The sequence below is a fragment of the Syzygium oleosum genome, unplaced genomic scaffold, assembly GCF_021117445.2.
Source record: "Syzygium oleosum isolate NSW1041296 unplaced genomic scaffold, Sole_v2.1 Sole_v2.02, whole genome shotgun sequence".
Classification (NCBI taxonomy): Eukaryota; Viridiplantae; Streptophyta; class Magnoliopsida; order Myrtales; family Myrtaceae; genus Syzygium; species Syzygium oleosum.
In genome coordinates, this window is record NW_026607486.1 from 16,335,213 (window position 1) to 16,355,712 (window position 20,500).

The 20,500-nt window shown below is 41.1% G+C and overlaps 4 protein-coding genes across 5 annotated transcripts; 1 reads left to right on the top strand and 3 right to left on the bottom strand.

Moving 5' to 3' along the window:
* On the top strand, positions 1-2,821 carry LOC115672380 (uncharacterized protein At1g26090, chloroplastic). The gene is made up of 7 exons (XM_030594190.2): positions 1-264; positions 752-895; positions 976-1,050; positions 1,149-1,339; positions 1,425-1,596; positions 1,684-2,097; positions 2,553-2,821. The coding sequence occupies exons 1-7, from the start codon at positions 37-39 to the stop codon at positions 2,682-2,684; spliced, it is 1,356 nt and encodes a 451-aa protein (XP_030450050.2). The 5' UTR covers positions 1-36; the 3' UTR covers positions 2,685-2,821.
* An 801-nt stretch (positions 2,822-3,622) lies between these two features.
* On the bottom strand, positions 3,623-8,265 carry LOC115671526 (uncharacterized). The gene is made up of 11 exons (XM_030593135.2): positions 7,742-8,265; positions 7,568-7,654; positions 7,199-7,375; positions 6,897-6,994; positions 6,316-6,404; positions 6,114-6,217; positions 5,931-6,027; positions 5,778-5,853; positions 5,544-5,658; positions 4,663-5,194; positions 3,623-4,024 (listed from the first exon to the last, which is right to left on the bottom strand). The coding sequence occupies exons 1-11, from the start codon at positions 7,986-7,988 to the stop codon at positions 3,928-3,930; spliced, it is 1,719 nt and encodes a 572-aa protein (XP_030448995.2). The 5' UTR covers positions 7,989-8,265; the 3' UTR covers positions 3,623-3,927.
* Positions 8,266-8,879: 614 nt separating this feature from the next.
* Positions 8,880-12,292, bottom strand: LOC115666228 (probable transmembrane ascorbate ferrireductase 4). The gene is made up of 4 exons (XM_030588256.2): positions 12,043-12,292; positions 11,881-11,932; positions 11,566-11,762; positions 8,880-9,436 (listed from the first exon to the last, which is right to left on the bottom strand). Exons 1-4 carry the CDS (start codon positions 12,196-12,198, stop codon positions 9,107-9,109), a joined length of 735 nt encoding a protein of 244 aa, XP_030444116.1. The 5' UTR covers positions 12,199-12,292; the 3' UTR covers positions 8,880-9,106.
* Positions 12,293-13,741: 1,449 nt separating this feature from the next.
* Positions 13,742-19,009, bottom strand: LOC115693227 (protein decapping 5). 2 transcript variants are annotated; one of them, XM_030620356.2, is made up of 8 exons: positions 18,736-19,009; positions 17,586-17,686; positions 16,877-16,960; positions 15,833-16,801; positions 15,228-15,290; positions 14,411-14,608; positions 14,199-14,309; positions 13,742-14,124 (listed from the first exon to the last, which is right to left on the bottom strand). In XM_030620356.2, exons 1-8 carry the CDS (start codon positions 18,884-18,886, stop codon positions 13,981-13,983), a joined length of 1,821 nt encoding a protein of 606 aa, XP_030476216.2. In that variant the 5' UTR covers positions 18,887-19,009; the 3' UTR covers positions 13,742-13,980. The 2 variants fall into 2 exon arrangements, with proteins under 2 accessions (XP_030476216.2, XP_030476153.2); XM_030620293.2 differs by having other exon boundaries at positions 15,228-15,293.
* Positions 19,010-20,500: the final 1,491 nt, after the last annotated feature.

Consider the following 20,500-nt stretch of genomic DNA (forward strand, 5'->3'; position numbering starts at 1 on the left):
AAGGTCGAGACATTTCGGCAAAGCCAAGCTCAAACAATGGCGTTGTCCTTCTCCTCCTCCTCCCTCCTGATTTCAGAACCCGCCTGCCCTTCTACTTTCTCGACGCCGATCGCCGCGCGCAGAGCTTGTGGAAGACGAGGTCGAGGTTTGATCAGGGCCGTGTCCTCTTCCGGTGACAAGGACGAGGAGCGATCTACTAAATTGGTCACCTTTTTGGGCAAGGGTGGGTCCGGAAAGACTACCTCGGCTGTCTTCGCTGCTCAGGTAAACATGGGTACTCTTCTTTTCTGGTCTTTGTTTGGTTCTTGAATCCGGTATGGTCTTTGGTTTTGGGGTAAATGGTATTGGTGACGTTTGAGCTTGAATGGACTTGGTCTGTCTGGTCATTTGTTTGCCGGCTTCTTGATCTGAGGTTGTGCTCTTGAAAGAGATGAATGCCCCAACGCAATCTGATAGCAAAATTGAAGTGGACCAAATGAATGATTTCATTTTTGTATACTTGCTAGAAAAAAATCAGTTCTTGTTAATTCAGGCGGATGACTTTTCTTGTTTTTTAAGCTCTTGTTGAGCTCTGGACACTCGTATGATGATGTCAAAGTGTGAAAATGTTTGTTGCTGGATTGCTATTAGTATACCATTCTCCTTCCTACACCCACCTTGTTACAGGGGGAGGGTTGTTGTTTTTGCGAAGCTTGGTTAACTGTGGTCTTCGTCATTATACTCATGCCTTGATCTTGATGCTTGCGATCAGCATTTTGCGATGGCGGGGCTTAAGACATGCTTGGTGATACATTCACCAGACACTACTGCTGAGTATCTTTTGAATTGTAAGATTGGAACTTCTCCTATTAGATGCAAGGACAACCTCTCGGCTGTTCGATTGGAGACTACGAAAGTACGTCCTTGTGCTTTTATATTGCTAGTGGCTTAATTGTGTATCTTGCGGAGACTGATGTATCTTTGACGAGTTGACAGATGCTTCTTGAACCTCTCAAGCAGCTTCAGGAAGCGGATTCCCGCCTTAATATGACAAATGGAGTTCTTAAAGGGGTGGGTATGTGATCCGTCTTCTGGTTGTATCACAAAAAAGAAAGAGTTTGGATTCTTTTTGAACACATTTTTATGCCGCCTTCTCCTAAATGTAGTAGGTGGTGGGAGAAGAGCTTGGGGTGCTTCCGGGGATGGACTCCACTTTTTCAGCATTAGAACTCGAAAGATATGTCAGGTTCTTGTGGAATGAATCTCAAGGAAAACAAAGAGAAATATTTGACATGATAGTATATGATGGTATCAGCACAGAGGAAACCCTAAGGATGATTGGCGCACCCAGTAAAGCGAGGTCAGAAGAACTTCTCTCTCTCTCTCTCTCTCTCTCTCTCTCTCTCTCTCTCTCTCTCTCTAAATGCTGTTATTTGGCTACATAGATTGTACTTAAAATACTTTCGAAGCATAGCTGAGAAGACTGATCTGGGAAGATTGGTGGGTCCTTCAGTCTTAAGCCTAATAGATGAAGCCATGAGTTTAACTGGGATCAAATCCACTCTTAACGGTAGCACAAGTGCAAGAATATGGGACGCACTGGATAAAATGTTAGAGGTACTAAATTACTAATCTATTTACATGTGCTTGGCATGCCCCATGATTTTTTTACAACCATCGAGATATTGATTACAAGTAATGCAGAGAGGAACTTCTGCCTTCTCTGACCCGCATAAATTTAGATGCTTTCTTGTGGTGGACCCCCAAAATCCAGCATCTGTGGACTCTGCATTGCGTTATTGGGGTAGCACAATCCAAGCCGGTGCTCTTGTATCTGGTGCTTTTGGTATTGCTCATCCAAATGAAGCTGGAGAATTGACGAAAAGAATTAAAGAGACCTTTGCACCAATGCAATCTACTTTCATTCCGCACCTTTCATTTACTTCCCCAGCAGATTGGGATGCAATAATGTCGAACTCTTCAAGTAATAAAGCACGAGAGCTTCTTTCATTGCCGGCAAGCAGCATTTCGATGCCATCAGTCAAGTTTGATCCAACGAAGAAGTCAGTGACTCTACTCTTGCCTGGGTACGATAAATCTGAGATCAAGCTTTACCAAGTAAGCTCAGCTTCTGTATATCTCTACTTACCATTGTTTCATTTGCATAGACGTTGGTTTTGCTAAGATTTACAGTGTTAGAATAGTATCTTTTCCCCCGTTCTAGAAGAGTGGCGATTTTACTTAAGAATTGTTGAAGGAGACTTTCTAGAAGTCAAGATGCTTATGCTATAGGAAGTCTCTACCTTTGGGTGGGAGGGAGTGAAATATGTATCTAAAGATGCTTCTTCGTTGAGGCGGCATTTAAGAATAATCGAGGTGGAGAACTAGTTTGCATCACGGTAATTATAAGATCCTAAGTATAAAAGCATGCATAAGCGGCAGAGAGATTCTTGGCTTTGCCCCGTAAGTTAATAAAATTCGGTTGACTGTCAATGATGTTAGGTCATGAGCATATAAACTTTTGTCCCTGACCAGTAAGCTAATATGCAATGTCAACAACTTGACAAATGCAGTATAGGGGAGGATCCGAGTTGCTGGTGGAGGCCGGGGATCAAAGACGCGTCATTCATCTGCCGCCAAATATTCAAGGGAAGGTAGGAGGTGCCAAATTTGTGGATCGAAGCCTCGTCATCACTATGCGATAGGGATGCAACTTACTTTTCTCTCTCTTTTGGGGTCTTCTTGAGTAGCTTAAAACTGACCATTCTTTTATCAGACTTTAACAGCACTAGTGGCAATCAATCTTGGAAAATTCGTTTGATTATTGAAATTTTTGACAGCACATGCTGTAAGGTCTTTATGTTCCATTCGTTAAACCGGACTTTCAGCGTGACTGCCCAACAGGAGACTTGAGTTTCTTCTCTACCTTGACATTCGTTTTATTTTTTCAATGTTTGTCAAAGGTGTATAAAAGGGACTCGTTAGCACTACGTGCAGCGCGGCACTTACGCTTATTTGCAGCAGACGGTAAACGGAATGACTGATTGGCCTTACTGAAATCACCACATAGGCACACATTCACAGGCTGATAAGGCCCTCCGAATAAACCCTTTAAATGACAATTATGAAAGTCGTTCCTAAAAAAACATGCCAATTCTTGGTTCTGCCCCTCCCTCCGAATCATCAAAACAGCAACTTAGAAGATGTGAAACTCAAAGTCCCAGCTTGTACTGCAATTTTTGGACTGAATAAGGTTGCCTACGGTATGCCGCACGACTGGGTCAAAAGTATCGTATTTTCTTCATATTTTTTAGACTGGAATCAATTGAATCTTCAGCTTTGCTTTTGAAGGGCTAAAAATACTACTAACTAAAAAGTAAAATCAGGGTTTCCATTCTTAAGAAAAAGGGGTAAAATCAGGTAACTGGCTTTCTATGCTCCATGATATGCCTTCCAGGTTTAGTTCCAGAAGCATGTCATTGAATAAATTCAACAAGATCTCTAGCTCATAATCCACAGCGTATGACAACACATGACATACTTTCTCCTCTTGCTACTGATTAATGAACGATATACAAGTGTATACAACAGAGATCTCGAAGGAAGCGCTTTCATAGACAGTAAGAAAATTGTACACCAAGCCGAAGCATAAGAAAAGAAAAATGACTAAAGAATCTCGAATCTCGGCGTCAATGATACTGTTCAAAGGATTTATCTTCAGACAGTTAATAGACACACAGAGAGGGACATACAGTGCCGGGTGGGGGTTTGGGGGAGAGAGAGAGAGCAAAATCAACGTTCTTTGTCGTGCCAGATGAAGCAAAATTATATCCTATAGCCGCATCTAGCGCTAGAGGGAATGTGTAATAAATGAAAGGTAAATCGGAAGTTCGCAGTTGTAGCTGTTAAGCTAGAAGCATTTCAAGTAGCCACCCACTGCACACCACTTTATCGTGCTTGGCCATCCCATCTCCACCTTCTTCCAATCTCCTCTAGCACCTTAGCACGGGCTTGGCTTTTCCTTGCTTCATCTTCTACCCAAGACCTGTGCAAATCACTTTCATCATGCAGAGGACCATAGAACATGGACAACAAATAGCACTATAGAAGACAGTTCAGTTCTCCCATCACCATTGATGCCGTCATCAGGATAATATTCCTAGACACTAACACTAATGAGAGAAAATAAGCATAATATCAGCATGGACCAATTGATGTCCGCATTAGGTATAGAAAATTCAACATGGACATGGATGTTGGTACTGCTGTCGGTTTCAAGAATGTCTTACGACTCATTCTTGCACCTAGACATGGGACATAACTGTTGAATAAATGTGCAAGACATGGACACTGTGGTTGTACATTTAAAAGCACAGCTAAATGAAAAAGTCCATGGTCAGACTGTCGCACATGGAGATAGGACAGTGAATGAGCACATGCTTAAAGGAAAAATTGTCACGGTATTGGAAATATTTTCCATCATGAAGGTTTGGTTTTAATGCAATTTTAACATCAAAGGTCCACATTGCATACTCAATCTTGGGATGAAATGCCCCATAACTAAGAAGCCATACTTGCACACAATCCGGAACCTTATGAGACTGGTATGTAAGGCTTTTAATAGGAGTTGGAGTAACAATGTTGAGTATGCATGCTTTCAAATTATCCACAGAGGTACATTACCTAAGTATCCGCAAAGCTTCTATCTCGGCTCCCAGAATAGATTTCGTATCCAGCATCCTTTCATGCTTGGTCTCTAAATCACTGATAGTGTCCTGCATCTCAAATTGCTCACGAACATAGATAGCTCTCTCTGATGCGAGCCTGTCTGACATCTCATCAACTTCTTCTCTAAGGTTGTAAATCAATTGCTTCTGACAATCCAAAGCTGCTTTCTCCTTCATACACTCTTGGAAGCTCTTCTCCTGAATTATCTTCTCTTGCTCTAAATCATCAATTGCCACAAGATAAACCTTTTCAACTTCCAAACCACGGGTTTCTTCTTCTTTCAGCTTCTCATCCCAAAGCCTCTTTATTTCACCCCTTTCAATTAACTCGAACCTAATTTCTTCCATCTCAACCAACCTCGAAAAATTCTCAGTCTCCAGTCTTGCTAGTTCCGTCTGAATTGCTGACGTCATCCGGCCACTAGTCAGTGCTACAGCAGCTTGTGCTTTTGTGGATGGTTTATTAGGTTGAAATCGCTTGCTCTGTCCTGTACAATGTGGATTTTTAACACTAATGATCAGATCCACATATGATACTCTCGAAAACTACTTGCACTTAATACATGAATTGTGCTAACTATAATATCCAACCGCTCAATAAGTTTACGAAAAAATGTTGCACAAAACTCCAATAAAATTAACGCAAGGAAAAATTAAGGAGCCAGCATTATTTCTGTTACAAATGTCTGCAGCATGACACTGAAGATATAATTTTAAAAGGATCTGTTCAGAAACTAAAAAACACCGAACTACACTTATAAATTTGCTAGCCATACTAGTGAACACGTGTCAGTGTAGGAAGTGAGAGACTTGGGAGAAGGGTTAAGAGGAACAGACCAAAAACTTTTCTCATTATGCTCCTGTCACCAGCCAACAAGTCCATGAAAAATTCTGCCGGTATATTTGGACTGATCTCCCTCATATCCATGAAGCCAACTTTTTTCTTTGATATCTGGACTGTTAACAAGTTACACTTCAAGTGCTTTAAAACACCAATGAAGCATCCGCATCATGGAAACAAATGTAAACCAGACATGAAGTAATCTGCAAACAATGCATGATGTACTGTACCTCTTCTTCTAGTCCCGGAACAAAATCATATTCTAATTGCACTCTCCAGTTTATCAGATCTTGTCGTGAGATTAATCTGCCCAAAAGATTAATGTCTTACAGTAGGAAGGGAATGTTAAAAAAAGAAAAAACCAAATCATGGATGTGATATACCTCTCAGGAAAGAATAACATGCTGTGCCTATCTGAGAAGAAAGAACTGGAGTTTTCCCCTGAGAGCTTGCTAGAAATGATACCAGCCTCCGCTAGCGCTTAAGTACATATTCAAACAAAAACTCAGATATTTTGTACGTTAAGTAGCTAGCCAACCGAAAAAATAAAACCAGTTTAAACTCACCTTGGATGGCGCCGAAGTCCGGGTCTTCAACACTCACGTCATCAAAGGCAGCAACTTCAGACCCAGAAAGTGACAAGGATGGAACGATTCTACGTTTTGGGTTCCTATAGTTAATTGTTGGTTTAGAATGCTAGACAATCGAATTTTCTAAATAAAGTACAAGAAGTCAAGAATATCCAAAGGAACTAGCTTCAATCAATACCTTTCCAATGAAGAACTTAATCGAAATAGCCATCTAGCATATTCCCTTCTAGTGCATAATTCATTGGCCCTGATGTCTTCCTCCATGATCTGCAAGCCTTAATGGCATTCATGATCATGCTCAGAACAAAATGAACCTTCATAGGTAACAATAGACACCCTCAATGCATTTACCAACCAAAAAAGGGCACTCTCGATGCCTAATATTACAGGTAAGTAAAAGAATTGGAAGGTATTCATGAACATGGTCAGCAAAAATAAGCAACTCAAAAAGAAAGAAAGAGTCCCCTCAAAGCTCTAGTTCTGTCAGTTATGCATCCCAACACTTTCTTAGCAATTTGCCGTTCCTCACAAGACAAACAATATTCTAACCGAAAAACCGAAAATTGACTGAACTTGCCTCATCAAACTTAGACAGGAATGTCATTCGAGACAGAAGCAGCAAAATACTGACAATACTTAACATGAAAATGGGATCAAGAGTGTTATACAAGAGCAACTCGAAGTAAAGATGAGACCTTTCCATAAGTAAAAGGCAAGACTTCCTACACATGTGATTTTCTTTTGCTTCTAGAAACAAACCTTTAGTCTTTCCAGAACCATCACAGCTTCCTGCTGGGTAGAATCTACAGCAACTGGAACTATAACTCGCTCCTGCTTATCCCTTGATGCTGAGCTGTCTGGAGGAAAGGAACTGGCCCAGTCAAAAGTATCCAAATGAACCGATAGGGCTCCAACAAATATCCATCCACACAAATCTTGTCAGACTAAAGATAACTCAACATATGCACGGTGATCCTCTCCATCTAACAAACTGCAAACTTTAGAAAGTCCCTGATAAGGGGGACAGAACTAATCAGAAACTGTTTGACTCGTGAAAGTACCTGAAACCACATTGTTGCTGACTGAATCAGATAAACGCTCTGGGCTATCCTGGGAGAGAATGCTCTTTCCATCCAATAAACCAAAGTCCAATTCTTCACTTGAAACAGCTTCAGTTTCAGTCTGATTCAACAGACTTCTCCAAGAACACAACCGATCGACGAAACGAAAACTATACCCTACAATAACAAATGAAATAATAAACCTGACAAATTGCTCAAACCATCACCATATATGCATTGGCCTCATCCCCAAAACCCATTATACCTAGAGAACCCATATCACTCGCATCAATCAATTCTCTGCCAACTAACTTAGCCTCAAGTGAAGTACAAAACTAGGCAGCTCGAAGAACAAAACACCGAAATTACCATTTCCAGACAGCGAGTAATGAGCAATTACAGCAACTAAAACAGCGAGTGAAGTCCCAGCGGCCCCAATAACATACTTTGGCAATCCTGCACAGCGGAAAAAAAACAATCATCGCGCAAGTTCAAACCATAAAAAAAACGATCTTCGCACGAGAAACCCACGAAGAAACACACCCTTTCTCTTCCTCGGTGGCTGAGATTCGACCACGGCCCAGCCATTGAAATCGGAATCGGAGCTCGCGCAATCGTCGTCGGCCCACGAGAGGCCGAGGCTGCTCCTCTCGGCGAGCGAAGCCGAGAGGCGAAGAAGCGGCCTGCGCCTCGAGCATCGGAGACTGCCGAGCCTGATGACGATGGGGAAGCGGCGGCACGGCGAGAGGAAATGGTCGGGAGGAGCGACCAATGCAGTCGAGAAGGTCATCTTCGCGAAGGGTCAAAACAAAAAAGAAGCGATTTTTAGGGGTTATGCGAACTGGGTATGGAGCGAACGACCGTGATCGGACATGGGAGCGGAGAAGAAGCAGAGATGGAGAAGGTGAAGATCGCAGTGGTTCGGTGACATTCTCAACGAGACGTCAAAATGGGACATTTCCAGATTTTTGCGTTATTTTCCTTCCAACATATTTTGTGTGTGCTCATTTTCGGACAAACATCTGCTCCCTAAAAGATTGTTTTTTTCTTTTTTGGGTCGATGCCCTAAAAGATTCAAATGATAAAATTATAAATCGTTTTCACCGGTGATTAAAAAAAATGGCGGCGGGTGATATGAAGGGAAAATGCATTATAATCATATGTTCAATTTGGAAAATAGTTAGAAAATATTTACAAGGGAATAGCAGGAAAATATTTTCATGGCCAATGCATATGTGAAACTATAATCAATCCAACATTCGAACAATGTGAAATAGAAATTCGAATTCTTTTTAAGGAGTGTATTTCGATAAAGATAAAAAGACCAATTGTCCTTAACAGAAAAAGATTAAATATATCGATTATATTATAGATACGACGCAACAAGTCAATCACATGCGTCGGTGACACGTTTCCTGATCAATTTAGGATTTATATTTTTGAAAAAGCTCATTTCCTGTTCAATTATTTCTCTACTGCCCCTTGTTCTGATTCTCTGAAGTTCCGAGGGTTTGAATAAGAATAGCGAATGGGAACTGGCGAGTTAAATTGAACCCCACTCTCTCCTTCCCTCAGTTTTTTGGCTCTGCACATAGTAAATACAGGTACAGGTAGGTAATGAAAGCATTTATATGGTCATTAAAAACTTCATTCAAGAGTCCTAAAAGTTTAGACAAGGCAATTTGAGGATTTTTCGAATGATCTTCCCTTAATCATCATCTTGCTTTGTGGGTTTGAATCCACAGTGGAAGTTGAAGTGTGGAAAGTACACTCCACAGACGTCAACATTGGCAGAGGCAATCTGAGTCAATGACAAGCAGAACCAGAGCTGTGGCAATTGAGGTATGAAGAGTTGCAATGCAACAGTCGAGCTATTTGCATTGACATCCCACCCACATGGCCACCAAGCTAGGAAGTCAAGTTCTTGGGTTCAGAGTGTGAGTACACGAGCTTGGTTTGGAGAGATTGGTACTTTGGAGAAACTGCGGCCAATATGACGATCCCGCTGAGCAGGGCCAATCCCAGACCGAGACCGTTGACGACCATGGACTCTGAACCGCGCTTGTCTACGTTTTTCATTGTCTGTAGGAAAGTCAACTTCTCTAGAAGTCCGGTCTCCGCTGTGGCCACAGCCAAGCCATAGGTGTAGAGTCCGAGGAAGATGTGCCACGGCAATACCTTCATTCTTATCGACCGCGCCTCTCCTCTGTGCCAGAAGCTCAGGAAACCCATCAACCACTGAAACGTGAACACGAAGAAAAAAAATGTCAGTGCTCAATTAAGATTCGCTAATGCCCTAAAAAACCTCAAATCTTAGCTTTCGTCCCGATTTTATCTTTTGTCTCATAAAAAATCTCCAATTTTTAGGTCATGTCCAAATTCTACCATAAACTTTTTTTTGTCCCATAAAAAACTCTCAACTTTAGGTCTTGTCCAAATTTTACCGTTCAATCCCAATTTTATCCTAAAATTTTTGTAATTTCATAAAAAATCACAAAATTTTACTTGAGTCACAAATCTGCATATATTAACCCTCCATCCAAAATTTCTCGTTGACAATCGAGAGATGGAAAACTCCAAAGCACGAGCTATTCGAGCGTCCCAAGTGCAAGCTCTCCGACCGCGAGAGAAAGCACAGGAGATCAAAGACCGAGTACAAAATCACAAAGGGCGATTATGACGGAGGGTTAATGGAAAGCAAATCTGGGACTCATGTAAACGTTTGTGGTCTTTTATGAGACAAAAAAAAAATTAGAGTTAAATTGAAACTGGACCTAAAGCTGGAATTTTTTATGAGACAAAAAAAGTTTAAGATTAAATTAGCACTGAACCTAAAGTTGTGGGCTTTTTATTAGAAAAAAAAGTTTATGGTAAAATTGGGATTATACCTAAAGTTTGGGGTTTTTTATGGGACAAAAAATAGTTTAGGGTAGAATTGGGACATGACCTAAAATTGAAGGCTTTTTATAAGACAAAAGGTAAAATTGGGACAAAAGTTAAAGACCTGGGAAAACTTTTGACATACAGAAGAAGATCACCCGTGCCTTGAATGCTGAAAAGAAACTAAGAGTTGTCAACAACATAACGTGGCCATACGCGAGTGGAATCATCCACCATCAACCTAAAGGTAAGCAGCTGGTTTTGCTCATTTTACCAACAATATCTTGTTGCGTCACTCGGTGAAGAAGTTCACCATGAAGTTTGCCAGATCTAGATGAATGCACAATTGGACATTATAAAGGTAGTTCAGGATTTTAGAATTTCTGCAATGCCTGAGTGCTGGGAAGCAAAGTTTTGCACTTCACCACCATACGTCAAGGCATCCGCGGGAATTGATTGGGATCAAAGTGAAAATTTAGGAAATCAAAACGCTCTCAAATGGCAATATAGTGGCTTTACATGCTAATGAGAGAATCTGAGGTTGATGCCAAACGAAAAACGAACTCTGATGACTATTATAGAGAGTGTGTTTTTTCTATTTGATAACAGATAAGATTAGGTTTAGTAGTTCAGAGAAATAGCGCATGAAGCGGAGAGAGAAGCATTGTGTTGGTCATGCATAGTAAGGCCCATCATACTAGAATATAGTGAATGGTAAACCCAGCTTGATACTTACTAATGAGGCCCAAAATGGATGCCTAGTTATGCGACAGGCATAGCCTTCTACAGTTCACAAACAAATGGTGTTGAGGGCTACGTGTATCTTGGATGCCTAGAAAAGTTGCGAGATATTTTATCTATGTCATACACAATTTCAGAAAGAAGGATACAATAATGCTATTACTATATTCCCAGGGTATGTCTTTTATAACGATGTCATATACTTCGACATACATTTTTTAACCAAACAAGCCACTATATGATCTGATAACTCCTCTGAACTTGGTCCATGTGATGATCTCAATTAACTACTTAAATCCTCCACCAAGAATCTGCTTCTTTCATCATTCCACGGAAACTGACACTTATGACCAAGCCATTAAACTAATGGTAAAGATGCTTTTGATTATTCACAAATAGGATGAGAACAAAATCTAAATGAAAACAGATACCACAAGCAAGCTGGTCGTCACTAGTCAGCCTTCTTTTTTCTTGTTTTAAAAATACATTTCTTCTTGGCTAACATATCAGGTATCACTTATCAGCTGAAAATCAAACTTAAGTGGCCAAAATACAACCAGCAAGAAATGCAGACAATTTAGGTCAGATTCTAGACTAAAACACACCGTTTTCAACACACTTTATGACTCCTTATCAACTGGTAAAGCTGGGAGCAATTAAAAAATTCGAGAAATGTTTGGCGAGAAAAAATATGACATTGCAATGAGAAAACAGATGAAATCGAAGAGGGAGGGAAAGTGCAAAACCTGAACTCCAAACAAGGAGACGCAGATCAAGCCCATCCAAGAATGCAAGCTGTAGAAATTACCCAAAACCCCATCTTGTCCTTGGAACCTTGTCCAAATGCCGAAAACCCCACTTCCCAGAGCCACTCCTTGAAGCCACAGATGCACCGATTTCTTCATGTTCCTCGAACCAGGCAGCCAGCTGTGGACCAAGATCGCTGAAAACAGAGAAGACCCACATTTGGGGGGGAAACAAGCAACAAAGAAAAGAGAAAGAAATTCAGAGAAAGCAGATTTGCAGATTCACCAGCAAGAAATTCACTGCATCTGGTGTACCTTCTCCACTAATGAGAATGAAGCCAATGACCATGAACAGTGGGTGAAGAACCTGTTCGAAAAAAGAAACACCCACCAGCTCATATCCATAACCAAAAAGCATGCACTGAGAGAGAGAGAGAGAGAGAGAGAGAGAGAGAGAGACGGAGGAAGAGGGAATACAGAATAGATGAGGTCTTCTCGAGAGGAGGAGCGAGGGAGGAAGCTAGATTTGAAGGCGAGAGCCCAGGAGAGCACGAGCATTGCCACCGTCACTCCACAGATTCTTGCAAGCAGGAGGACAAGGAACGGTACAGAAGCGGCAGAAGAATTCCCCATGTAATTCTCGTGTGAGGCCTTGTCAGAGCTCAGAAATGGAGCTCACACTCGCTCAGTTACCAACCACCGACACCCCGAGGGAGTAGAAAGATACGCCGCGCCGGCCGCGGCACGAATGGATCATAAGCAAAGTAGTCCTTTTTATTTTTCCCAAGTTTTGGCAATTTTTTATTCGGAAAGAGGAGTCGCCAAGACAGATAGAGATATATATCCATATATATATTTCTCCTCCTTATGGATTCCGTACTAATTTGGATTGGGATTGGTGCTCGTTGGGGGCATTAATTGGACTAACATGCGACTCACTTAGATTTACTAGAAACTTTTACCTCCGATAAAAGAAAATTTACTACAAACAAAAACCATTTCAGATCCAAGATGGGCTGTTTTTTTCTTCATTAGGTTAGCAGAGGTGAGTCGCGACAAATTGCTCTCAACATCATGGGCCGTTGCGCTGCATTGAGTTATCTATTATGACATGACCGAGGGACGTGAAGTGACGTTGGAAATTTCCTATTATCAAAGCCTCGATAATTCAATGGGTTATGTTTGTTTTGCTTGTAAATTAAGGTTGCGTATGACAACGATTTTGTATTCAGGAACTGATTCTCTTCAGAAATAATTCTTTTTGATTCCGTGCCCGGGAACAATTTCTAAACATTTGAAGGCGTTTGGTAACTGCCCAAAATTTCTATTCTTAGAATAGAAAAAGAACAGAAATGCATTTGGTAACTACGAAAAAAAAATTTTATTAATAATATTTTGATTTTTTTAATATTTCTTTCTTTTTTTTTTCTTTTCCTTCCCTTCCTTGGCCCGTGACCGGCAGCAAGCGAAGAACAACAAACCAAAAGGAAGAAGAAAACTAAGAAGAATCATAAATGAAAAAATTATTCCCAGAATCAAGAAGTTGCTTTTTTTTGTTTTTTTATTCTGTTCCAAAACTGATTCTGAGAACAATTTTTTACAAATTTATGCTTAGGCACAAAAATTTTAACAAACAGATTTTTATTTCCAAACTGATTCTAAAAACAAAAAAACGGAAATTTTTACTATTTGGCAACTTACGCGGGCCTAAATTGTCTAATGTGCTCCTGACTTCTTTTTCAAGAAAAGAGAGTGCAAGAATTGCTTTAAGTCGGAAAGATGAGGAGGAACGACACCGTAGTACCATTTCCAGCCCAGTTCTTGGTTGAAAAAGAGTACCATGAATGCTTGAGACAAATACCAAATGCAGGATCCATGTAAATATGTCTAAGAGAAGCCTGTGAAGCATAAAAGAACATACTTCGGCAAAATTTTATTGCTTTGTTAAGCTGCTTTAGCCAGGTGACAACACTTTGACAAGCTCATATGCCCATCCAATTGCTTCTCCTTCTATTCCAAACTTTTTAGGATAAAATCTATTTCGGGCTCACCCACCTTGGCCTGAAGCCATAGACTCGTCGCCATAGCAGGAGGAAGATCCTTCCCAGGGCGGGGCAAACAGAGATTTACTTCAGGTGTCTCCTCTTGCAATTCCAAATGAGTAAAAGATAGCAGATTACAACAAGATCACCATCTGATATTTCATAAAACTGAAAATCCTGCTTCCAATATTCGTGCAAACAAATTCTTAGCAGAACACATGGCCCCTCAATCGGCTCAACGTTATGAAAGACTGATTAGACTCCAGAAAAAACCAAAAACACAAAGATCAGGAGCATAGAGCTAAGCTAGTTTCCAGTTCCAGCAAGTTATTTAAGCCTCTAATCCTGAGAAGCACATAGGCCACGATAACCTCTATGAAGCCCGGCCGTAAACCGCTCTTCCTCGGCCTCTTCCAGTATAGTTATAACCCCTCCCATAGTAGCCCCGACCACGGCCACCACGACCAGGACCACGGCCGCCTCGACCACCCCTATGCCTTGAGAATTCACCGAAAGTCTGTCGACAACAAATGATACATACAAGTAAATTACGTGACGAGGCCAAATGATAAAATTCAACGGGAACAATACCTCCGTGTCTATCTTCATTTGCTCAGAAAACTTAGGTCTTCCACTGTGTGATCCATGATCAAGCGCATTGCAGGAGAGTGAATCAAAGAAATCATCCTTGTTGTAGACAGTCTGCCCAGCAGAAAAGCATAGTGAAATACAGGAAGAAGCAGCAGGCCTCTTACCACCAAATATTCGGTAGATAAAAGCATCACAAAAACTAGCAATCATACCTTGACCTCCATATTTGGTAGCTCACTATCCTCTTCATCATAATAATTATCCTCATCACTCACGTCGCCCTCGACATCTTTGTCCTTGGAATGACTTTTACTCTTACCAAGGTGACCCCATACTTCATCCTTGTTGAATTTCTCATTCATTGCCATAAAATCAAAATCCTCAGTAAATCTAGTGACTGGACGTGAACCCTGCTCAACATTCAGTTAATGTTTACATAGTCAAACTCCAGGTTATCTTTGGATTTGGAAAACCTACAGACTAGCTGTTAGCAGTTGCACAAATGATATTGCTACTCTATTAAACCAGAAAAGGAGATGTCGCCATCATGGACAGAAATTAAAGCACAAATATGAGTGTCTTACCAGATTAAGTATCACTCAATGTCAAAAACTAATTTCATCTTCCAGTTCTTCCACAAGAAAGACAAATCACCCATAAAACTACTCAATCTTAATACGGAAAGAAAGTGTAGTAATGAACTTAACATGTTAAATCCACTATTGAAAACCAAGGCGTAATCCTTGACGAAATGGAGGGACAAATAGCAGTTAAAACACTTTTGTTTTAAACAAAAACGTGAGGCTTGCGAGCTTTGTCTACTTCCAATTGTCTGAACCCAAGTAATCTTAAGAGACTCAAGTCCCATAAACCACTGCCAACGCATATGAAGCAACAATAACACCGACATGGATAGAAGCACCTATCGAGGGACCCTAAACGAGTATATAGATGGTTTGATTATATAATCATTACGAGTTCTCAAAGAAGTAAGGAAACCGTTTGACAAATGAAACACAGAATAATTACCCGAGCTCCTCTTCCCCTTTCACGACCTCTCTGTCCATAACGAGCCTGATATGGAACTCCATTCTGCTGGTGAAAAGAGACAATCCGTGTCAAAACACCTAGCTCAGATTTATTAAGCAGTTTCGGTGAGACAGAGACTCGTAGTAAGTACACAGCCTTACAAATTACCACGGAGTGGACCAGACAAAACTTTGAACCACACAAAAAGAGAAGAAACTTTCATATTCTCAAAGTGCGAAATGAAAACCGAAAGCATTTTTTATCACAAAAAAGCATTTTAATTACCGGCTTCAGGCCAGTAGTAATTAACATGAATAGATTATTCATGTTATTTACAAGATAACCAATGATAAGAACACGGAGTGCAACAAGCACACGACATGCTTCAGGCCAGTAGTAATTCACATGAATAGATTTATCTCAATGTGCCTTATATACTCAGCATAATTTTTCAGAGACCACTAAGTAGATGCAGAATCTTAAGCTCAGAATGAAACTATGTGCAGATAAACAAAAATACAAGTACATCGGTAAACAAGGAGATTATGCTTTCGGACATGTGCCATGTGCGTTCAAATTTAAAATATGCATATAGAGAATACAACCTTAAAACCACCACGTGCAGGTGAAGGCAAAGGCAATATAGGAGGTTGAGCTTCTGATGCAACAGGTGCCAATGGCTTTGGTGATGATGGTGAGACTTGAACCACCTCCACATCCTTGTGAGCAATTTGTGAAGGTTGAGAAGAAGGGGTGGCAGTGGGTCCAGACTGCAGAAGCTGACCGGGCGTTATCAATGAAGGTATTGCTGCTGGTGTTGGTATCTGTATAGGAGCTTCTTGATTGACAGCATTGGATGGCCCCAAAATGGAGGAAGTGGATTGAGGAGTACTTTGATACTGCAAGGTTGGACCAGCAAATACATTGGGCTTGTTAGATATAGGGAGAATTATGTTGCTAATCTCCGGAGTAGTCATCAGAGGAGGGAGCGATGGCAAATTAGCACTCAGACTGACTGCAGGAAGGGCAGGGATCAGTGCCTTATTGAGCATGACACTCGAAAGGGAATCTGAAGATGTTGTAGCTGATGGAACAGTAGAGAGAGTTGATGGCAGAGTAGCAGATGAGGAAATGGAAGTCATGTTTAGTGAACTGCTGCTAACAGGAAGCAAAGGAGGTGGGACATCTGGCAAGTGTGGACCTGGCAAGCTCGAAGCTCCGGCAGGGAAAGAAGTATTAAAGCCAGGATACTGCATTGGCAGCGGCAGAGGAGGAGGCATAGACAACCCTGGTGGTGGCCGAAGTAGAGTCTGCTGATTAATATGAGGAAGCCCATTGGGAGGATAATATCCTTGCCAATACATAGGCATAATCCCACTATTATTTGCACCTGGAGCTGGGGAAGCTCCCCATGACCCTATATTCCCCCCAGGTGGTTGATATAAAGGAAGGCCTCCTTGAAAGTTCGAGGCAGGTAGTGCCATCTGTGCCGTGTTGGAGCCAATATCGCTTAAGGGTCCACTAGGAGCGGGAGGCAAACTTGTAGCTGTTGAAACCGGACGAGGGTAGTGAGACTGCCAAAATGTTAAAACACAGTAATGAGATTCCATTTACTTAAATTTAGAGTAAAATGTTTTCCACCCAAGTACCTGTATGATTGCTGGGTCATTATTGATAGGGGGTGGGGGTGGGGGTGCAGGCTGAACAGGTGGAGAGGATTTAACCTGCAAATCCTGCAAAAAGAGAAGCACAGAGAACTTAGCGGACGAGAGAACATGAGAAACGAAAGCTTAGCTACATTACCAGTACATATCACTTCTGAAGGAAAGGCCATATGAAAAACAATAAACGAAACGGGTTAAATTAATAGTGAAAAGGATTCTGCAGCTATGTCAATCATTGTTAAACAAGTGAGCTGGCTTCATATTCCACTTCCAACTCTAGCTTCCAAACAAAAAAAAAGGAAGGGCAAACAGAAACCAGAAATAGTTTAAGCCAAGCCACATGAAAAGGATTCTGTAACCATTTTTTTTGTTGTTAGTACATGAGATGGCATGATATTCTACTTCCAATTCTAGCTTCCACTTGAAAGAAAAAAGGAAGGATGAAACACAACATAGGCTTTGTTTAACGCAAGCCACGTCAAAAGGCTGATGCAACCAGAAATTACAGAGAAATTATGCATTGTGAGTTTGAGACTATAACCCAGCTGATACAGATGAAGAGAACAAACTGTCGAATGCCCCGAGTTACAAACCTTTTTGGGATTCTATTTTGGAATTTGCTTGAAGAAATTAAAACAAACACTCATTCTATTATTCATCACTATGAACATACGTTCATGCACGTAAAACATACCTTGATGTCGCTTCCTCGGAACAATATGTATTCGTAAACTTTATCACTTGGTGGGACTGGTGGTCCATCTTTTTTCCGTCCTTCTGTTCCAAATGACCGTACTGCCAAAAAGGAAAGGGACAACTCAACATCAATACATAATTGTCCATGCAAATTTGACAAACAGCATTTATCAGGAACAAACACCAGTAATTACTACAACATGATAGACACCAATAGTTTGCAGCACGCTGTTGGAAGAAGTATTTACACGGATAAACACACAATATAGATATCCCAATATTTAAATCCTCAATATCTGAGTGTCGACCACTTCAGTAAATTCAGCTATTGCAAACAAATATATGCATACAAAAAGAAAATATCACGTGTCATCTACTGCATCCATAAGGAATGGAACAAGTATTAGCTACTCATACGACACAGCTCAATACCACAATTCCATGCGATTACGTAGGCCGTGCGCAGCGCATCGACAACTCTAGCTACTGCTGTGATTTGGGCAAGAATATTGCCCCGTCTTAAATGTATCAGGCCACATTGAATAAGATGCAGCAAAATCCAATTTACATTGCACCGTACTATCAGTGTTTTTGATACTAGAAAACGTTCCTAGTCCGAAATGCGCACCATCTGACTTGAAATCAACCCTGGAGAGACGGCACAGCTATGCAGATTTAAAAGCAAGCTTGGACAAACAGCACAATTATGCAGACGCCATTTTCACAGTTCTTCGCTTAGCGAACACTCATCTTTTCCTTTTAACGTATCAGTCACTCAGTGATGATTCCCTAAACCAAAATGCGCGAATGGTAGAGTATCGGCGGCGGAACATCTCGATGAACAAAAATCGCGACACCATGACTGGCTTAAAACCGACACAATCAACAAGAACGAGGGCATCATTTTCCTCCCTTTTAGCACTGACAGCGATAAAAAAAAACAAAAAAGAAAAAAGAAAAGCTAAAAGCTCCTCCGTCTCATCGTCTCAAAATCAACTTCGACCAAGAACCCACTCAGCAAAACCCAGGACGACGCCAAAACCCCAGATCGCCGACCCAGATTAACCCCCGAAACCACGCGCGACACCCCCGCACGCGTCCCCTAAAAGAAAAGCTAAGAAGGGCCCCCCCCCCCCCCCGGAAATTACCATTTCTGAGCCCGATGCTGGACTCGTCGGTGTTAATGTTGTAGAGGACGCCCTCGTATCTGATCTCGCTCTTCGACGTCAAGCTAATCAAGCTCCCGATGTACGAATCCGCCGTCGAGCTCGATCTCGCGGAGGAGCTCTCCGTCGCCATGCCGTCTCGCCGGGGCCCACCCGAATCGGACCTTTGCGCAATCGGGAGGGAAGGGGGACGGCGGCCGGAGCTCTCGATTTCCTCGCCCGCCCGCCCGCTCGAGGTCAAAAGGAGAGAGAGGGAGGGAGAGAGAGAGAGGGAGAAATCGAAACGGTCGATTTAGGGTTTTGAAAATTTGGGGATTTTCGGGGAGCGGGGGGGGGGAGGTTAGAGACCTTCGTTGCGTGCGTGATTTAGCTGCGCAGATCTTTATATAGGGGGGAGGCTCTTCGGAATTTTGGGGGGTGTTTTTATTGTTTTGCCTTCTTTTTTCTCCCAGATTTTCTTCTATAAATTTCAGTTTCCCCGGATTTTCTGACCAATCGGGGACCTCCACGTCGTTTTGGATTTTCTTCTGATCTCCCTTTTTTTTTTTCTTATTTCTCTCTTCGTAGGAAATGAATTATGGGAAGCGGCTTTTGATCCGTAAGCCGGCGAAAAAAATCAAGAGAAATGAGATAGATTATGTTATTTTTTGGCTCCTTCGATTTTAATCGGATTTTCGAGCGTCGATGGAAGAAAATATGATTGTTAGGGTTAATCTCGTATGAAAAATCGAAATGACGAATTACTCGGTGAAGGAAACCATGAAAGATGATTTTTCTCCTAAAATTTGTTTGAGCTTTTTTCGGATGATTTCGGTACGGGAGAATTGAATGAAAAACTACCCATTAAAGAAAAAGATATAGAGAAGCATGAAGATGATTTTTCTCCTAAAATTTCCGAAGGATTCTGGTGTAGGAAAATGCTTTGTACCTCTATTACCATGCTTCCTACGTTTTTTACGCGTGTGATTTTCTCCGGCATGGAAGTATTTTGTATATCAAAGGACTGCATCTCCCGTCGACTTGTAGGTGAACAGTCGCGTTTGGGTTGAAATGAAGCTCGAGCGCCGCTAATTCTGTCCTCCTCCTTTGTCCGCATTTTCATACCGCACTGTATCATCGTTGACTCTGACAGTTGCGCCTATCGGCAACAAGACGATTGCTTTCTGCACACCACTAAGCACCGCTATTTAACGCAAAAATTCGCCCGATATTTTAAAATACTATTATTACGGCAATGGCCTACTACATCTACAATCTTGCTTTTTTTCTTTTTACGGTAATAACCATTATTATATGTTAATCCCTATTTGGGATAAAGTACAAGTTATTTTTAGATGATATCATGTTCTCTCTATTATATTATCGTCGCAAATTGTTATTAGATTTAGATCTCATATGAATAGTGTGTTTGGAGCAATATTTGTCTATACTTTCTACTTTTCGGCATTTCGAATTAGGCTTTTACATATGCAAAATGTACTAAATTTGTAAGAGTATTTACAATCACGCAAACCCCTAGTAACTTTTCAAAATTGATAAATATATATATATTTTTAGCAAAAAAAGAGCGAAGTATTTTTTTTTTTACTGTTAAAAAAAATGGAAACAAACATGCCCTTCATTTGATGAGTTGCAAGTAAAACAGACCATCGATTTCCGGAAATATTCCAATGCTTATCCCAAACCTCCACCTAAACTTTCTTCTGTAAATAATTATTGGATTTCTTCCCATTTTGGGGCCACTTAA

What these genes read in the sequence shown, in the direction of transcription:
- LOC115672380 (XM_030594190.2), top strand. Translation starts at nt 37, where the DNA reads ATGGCGTTGTCCTTCTCCTCCTCCTCCCTCCTGATTTCAGAACCCGCC. An exon ending in TTCGATTGGAGACTACGAAA is followed by an intron (nt 896 to 975) that starts GTACGTCCTTGT and finishes ACGAGTTGACAG; the next exon opens with ATGCTTCTTGAACCTCTCAA. An exon ending in GGCGCACCCAGTAAAGCGAG is followed by an intron (nt 1,340 to 1,424) that starts GTCAGAAGAACT and finishes TTGGCTACATAG; the next exon opens with ATTGTACTTAAAATACTTTC.
- LOC115671526 (XM_030593135.2), bottom strand. Translation starts at nt 7,988, where the DNA reads ATGACCTTCTCGACTGCATTGGTCGCTCCTCCCGACCATTTCCTCTCG. An exon ending in TTACTCGCTGTCTGGAAATG is followed by an intron (nt 7,376 to 7,567) that starts GTAATTTCGGTG and finishes TTGTTATTGTAG; the next exon opens with GGTATAGTTTTCGTTTCGTC. An exon ending in GAAGCTTTGCGGATACTTAG is followed by an intron (nt 4,025 to 4,662) that starts GTAATGTACCTC and finishes TGATTTGCACAG; the next exon opens with GTCTTGGGTAGAAGATGAAG.
- LOC115666228 (XM_030588256.2), bottom strand. Translation starts at nt 12,198, where the DNA reads ATGGGGAATTCTTCTGCCGCTTCTGTACCGTTCCTTGTCCTCCTGCTT. An exon ending in CATTCTCATTAGTGGAGAAG is followed by an intron (nt 11,763 to 11,880) that starts GTACACCAGATG and finishes CTCTGTTTTCAG; the next exon opens with CGATCTTGGTCCACAGCTGG. An exon ending in TCTCCTTGTTTGGAGTTCAG is followed by an intron (nt 9,437 to 11,565) that starts GTTTTGCACTTT and finishes TTCACGTTTCAG; the next exon opens with TGGTTGATGGGTTTCCTGAG.
- LOC115693227 (XM_030620293.2), bottom strand. Translation starts at nt 18,886, where the DNA reads ATGGCGACGGAGAGCTCCTCCGCGAGATCGAGCTCGACGGCGGATTCG. An exon ending in CAGCATCGGGCTCAGAAATG is followed by an intron (nt 17,687 to 18,735) that starts GTAATTTCCGGG and finishes CCTTTTTGGCAG; the next exon opens with TACGGTCATTTGGAACAGAA. An exon ending in AAATGAAGATAGACACGGAG is followed by an intron (nt 14,125 to 14,198) that starts GTATTGTTCCCG and finishes TGTTGTCGACAG; the next exon opens with ACTTTCGGTGAATTCTCAAG.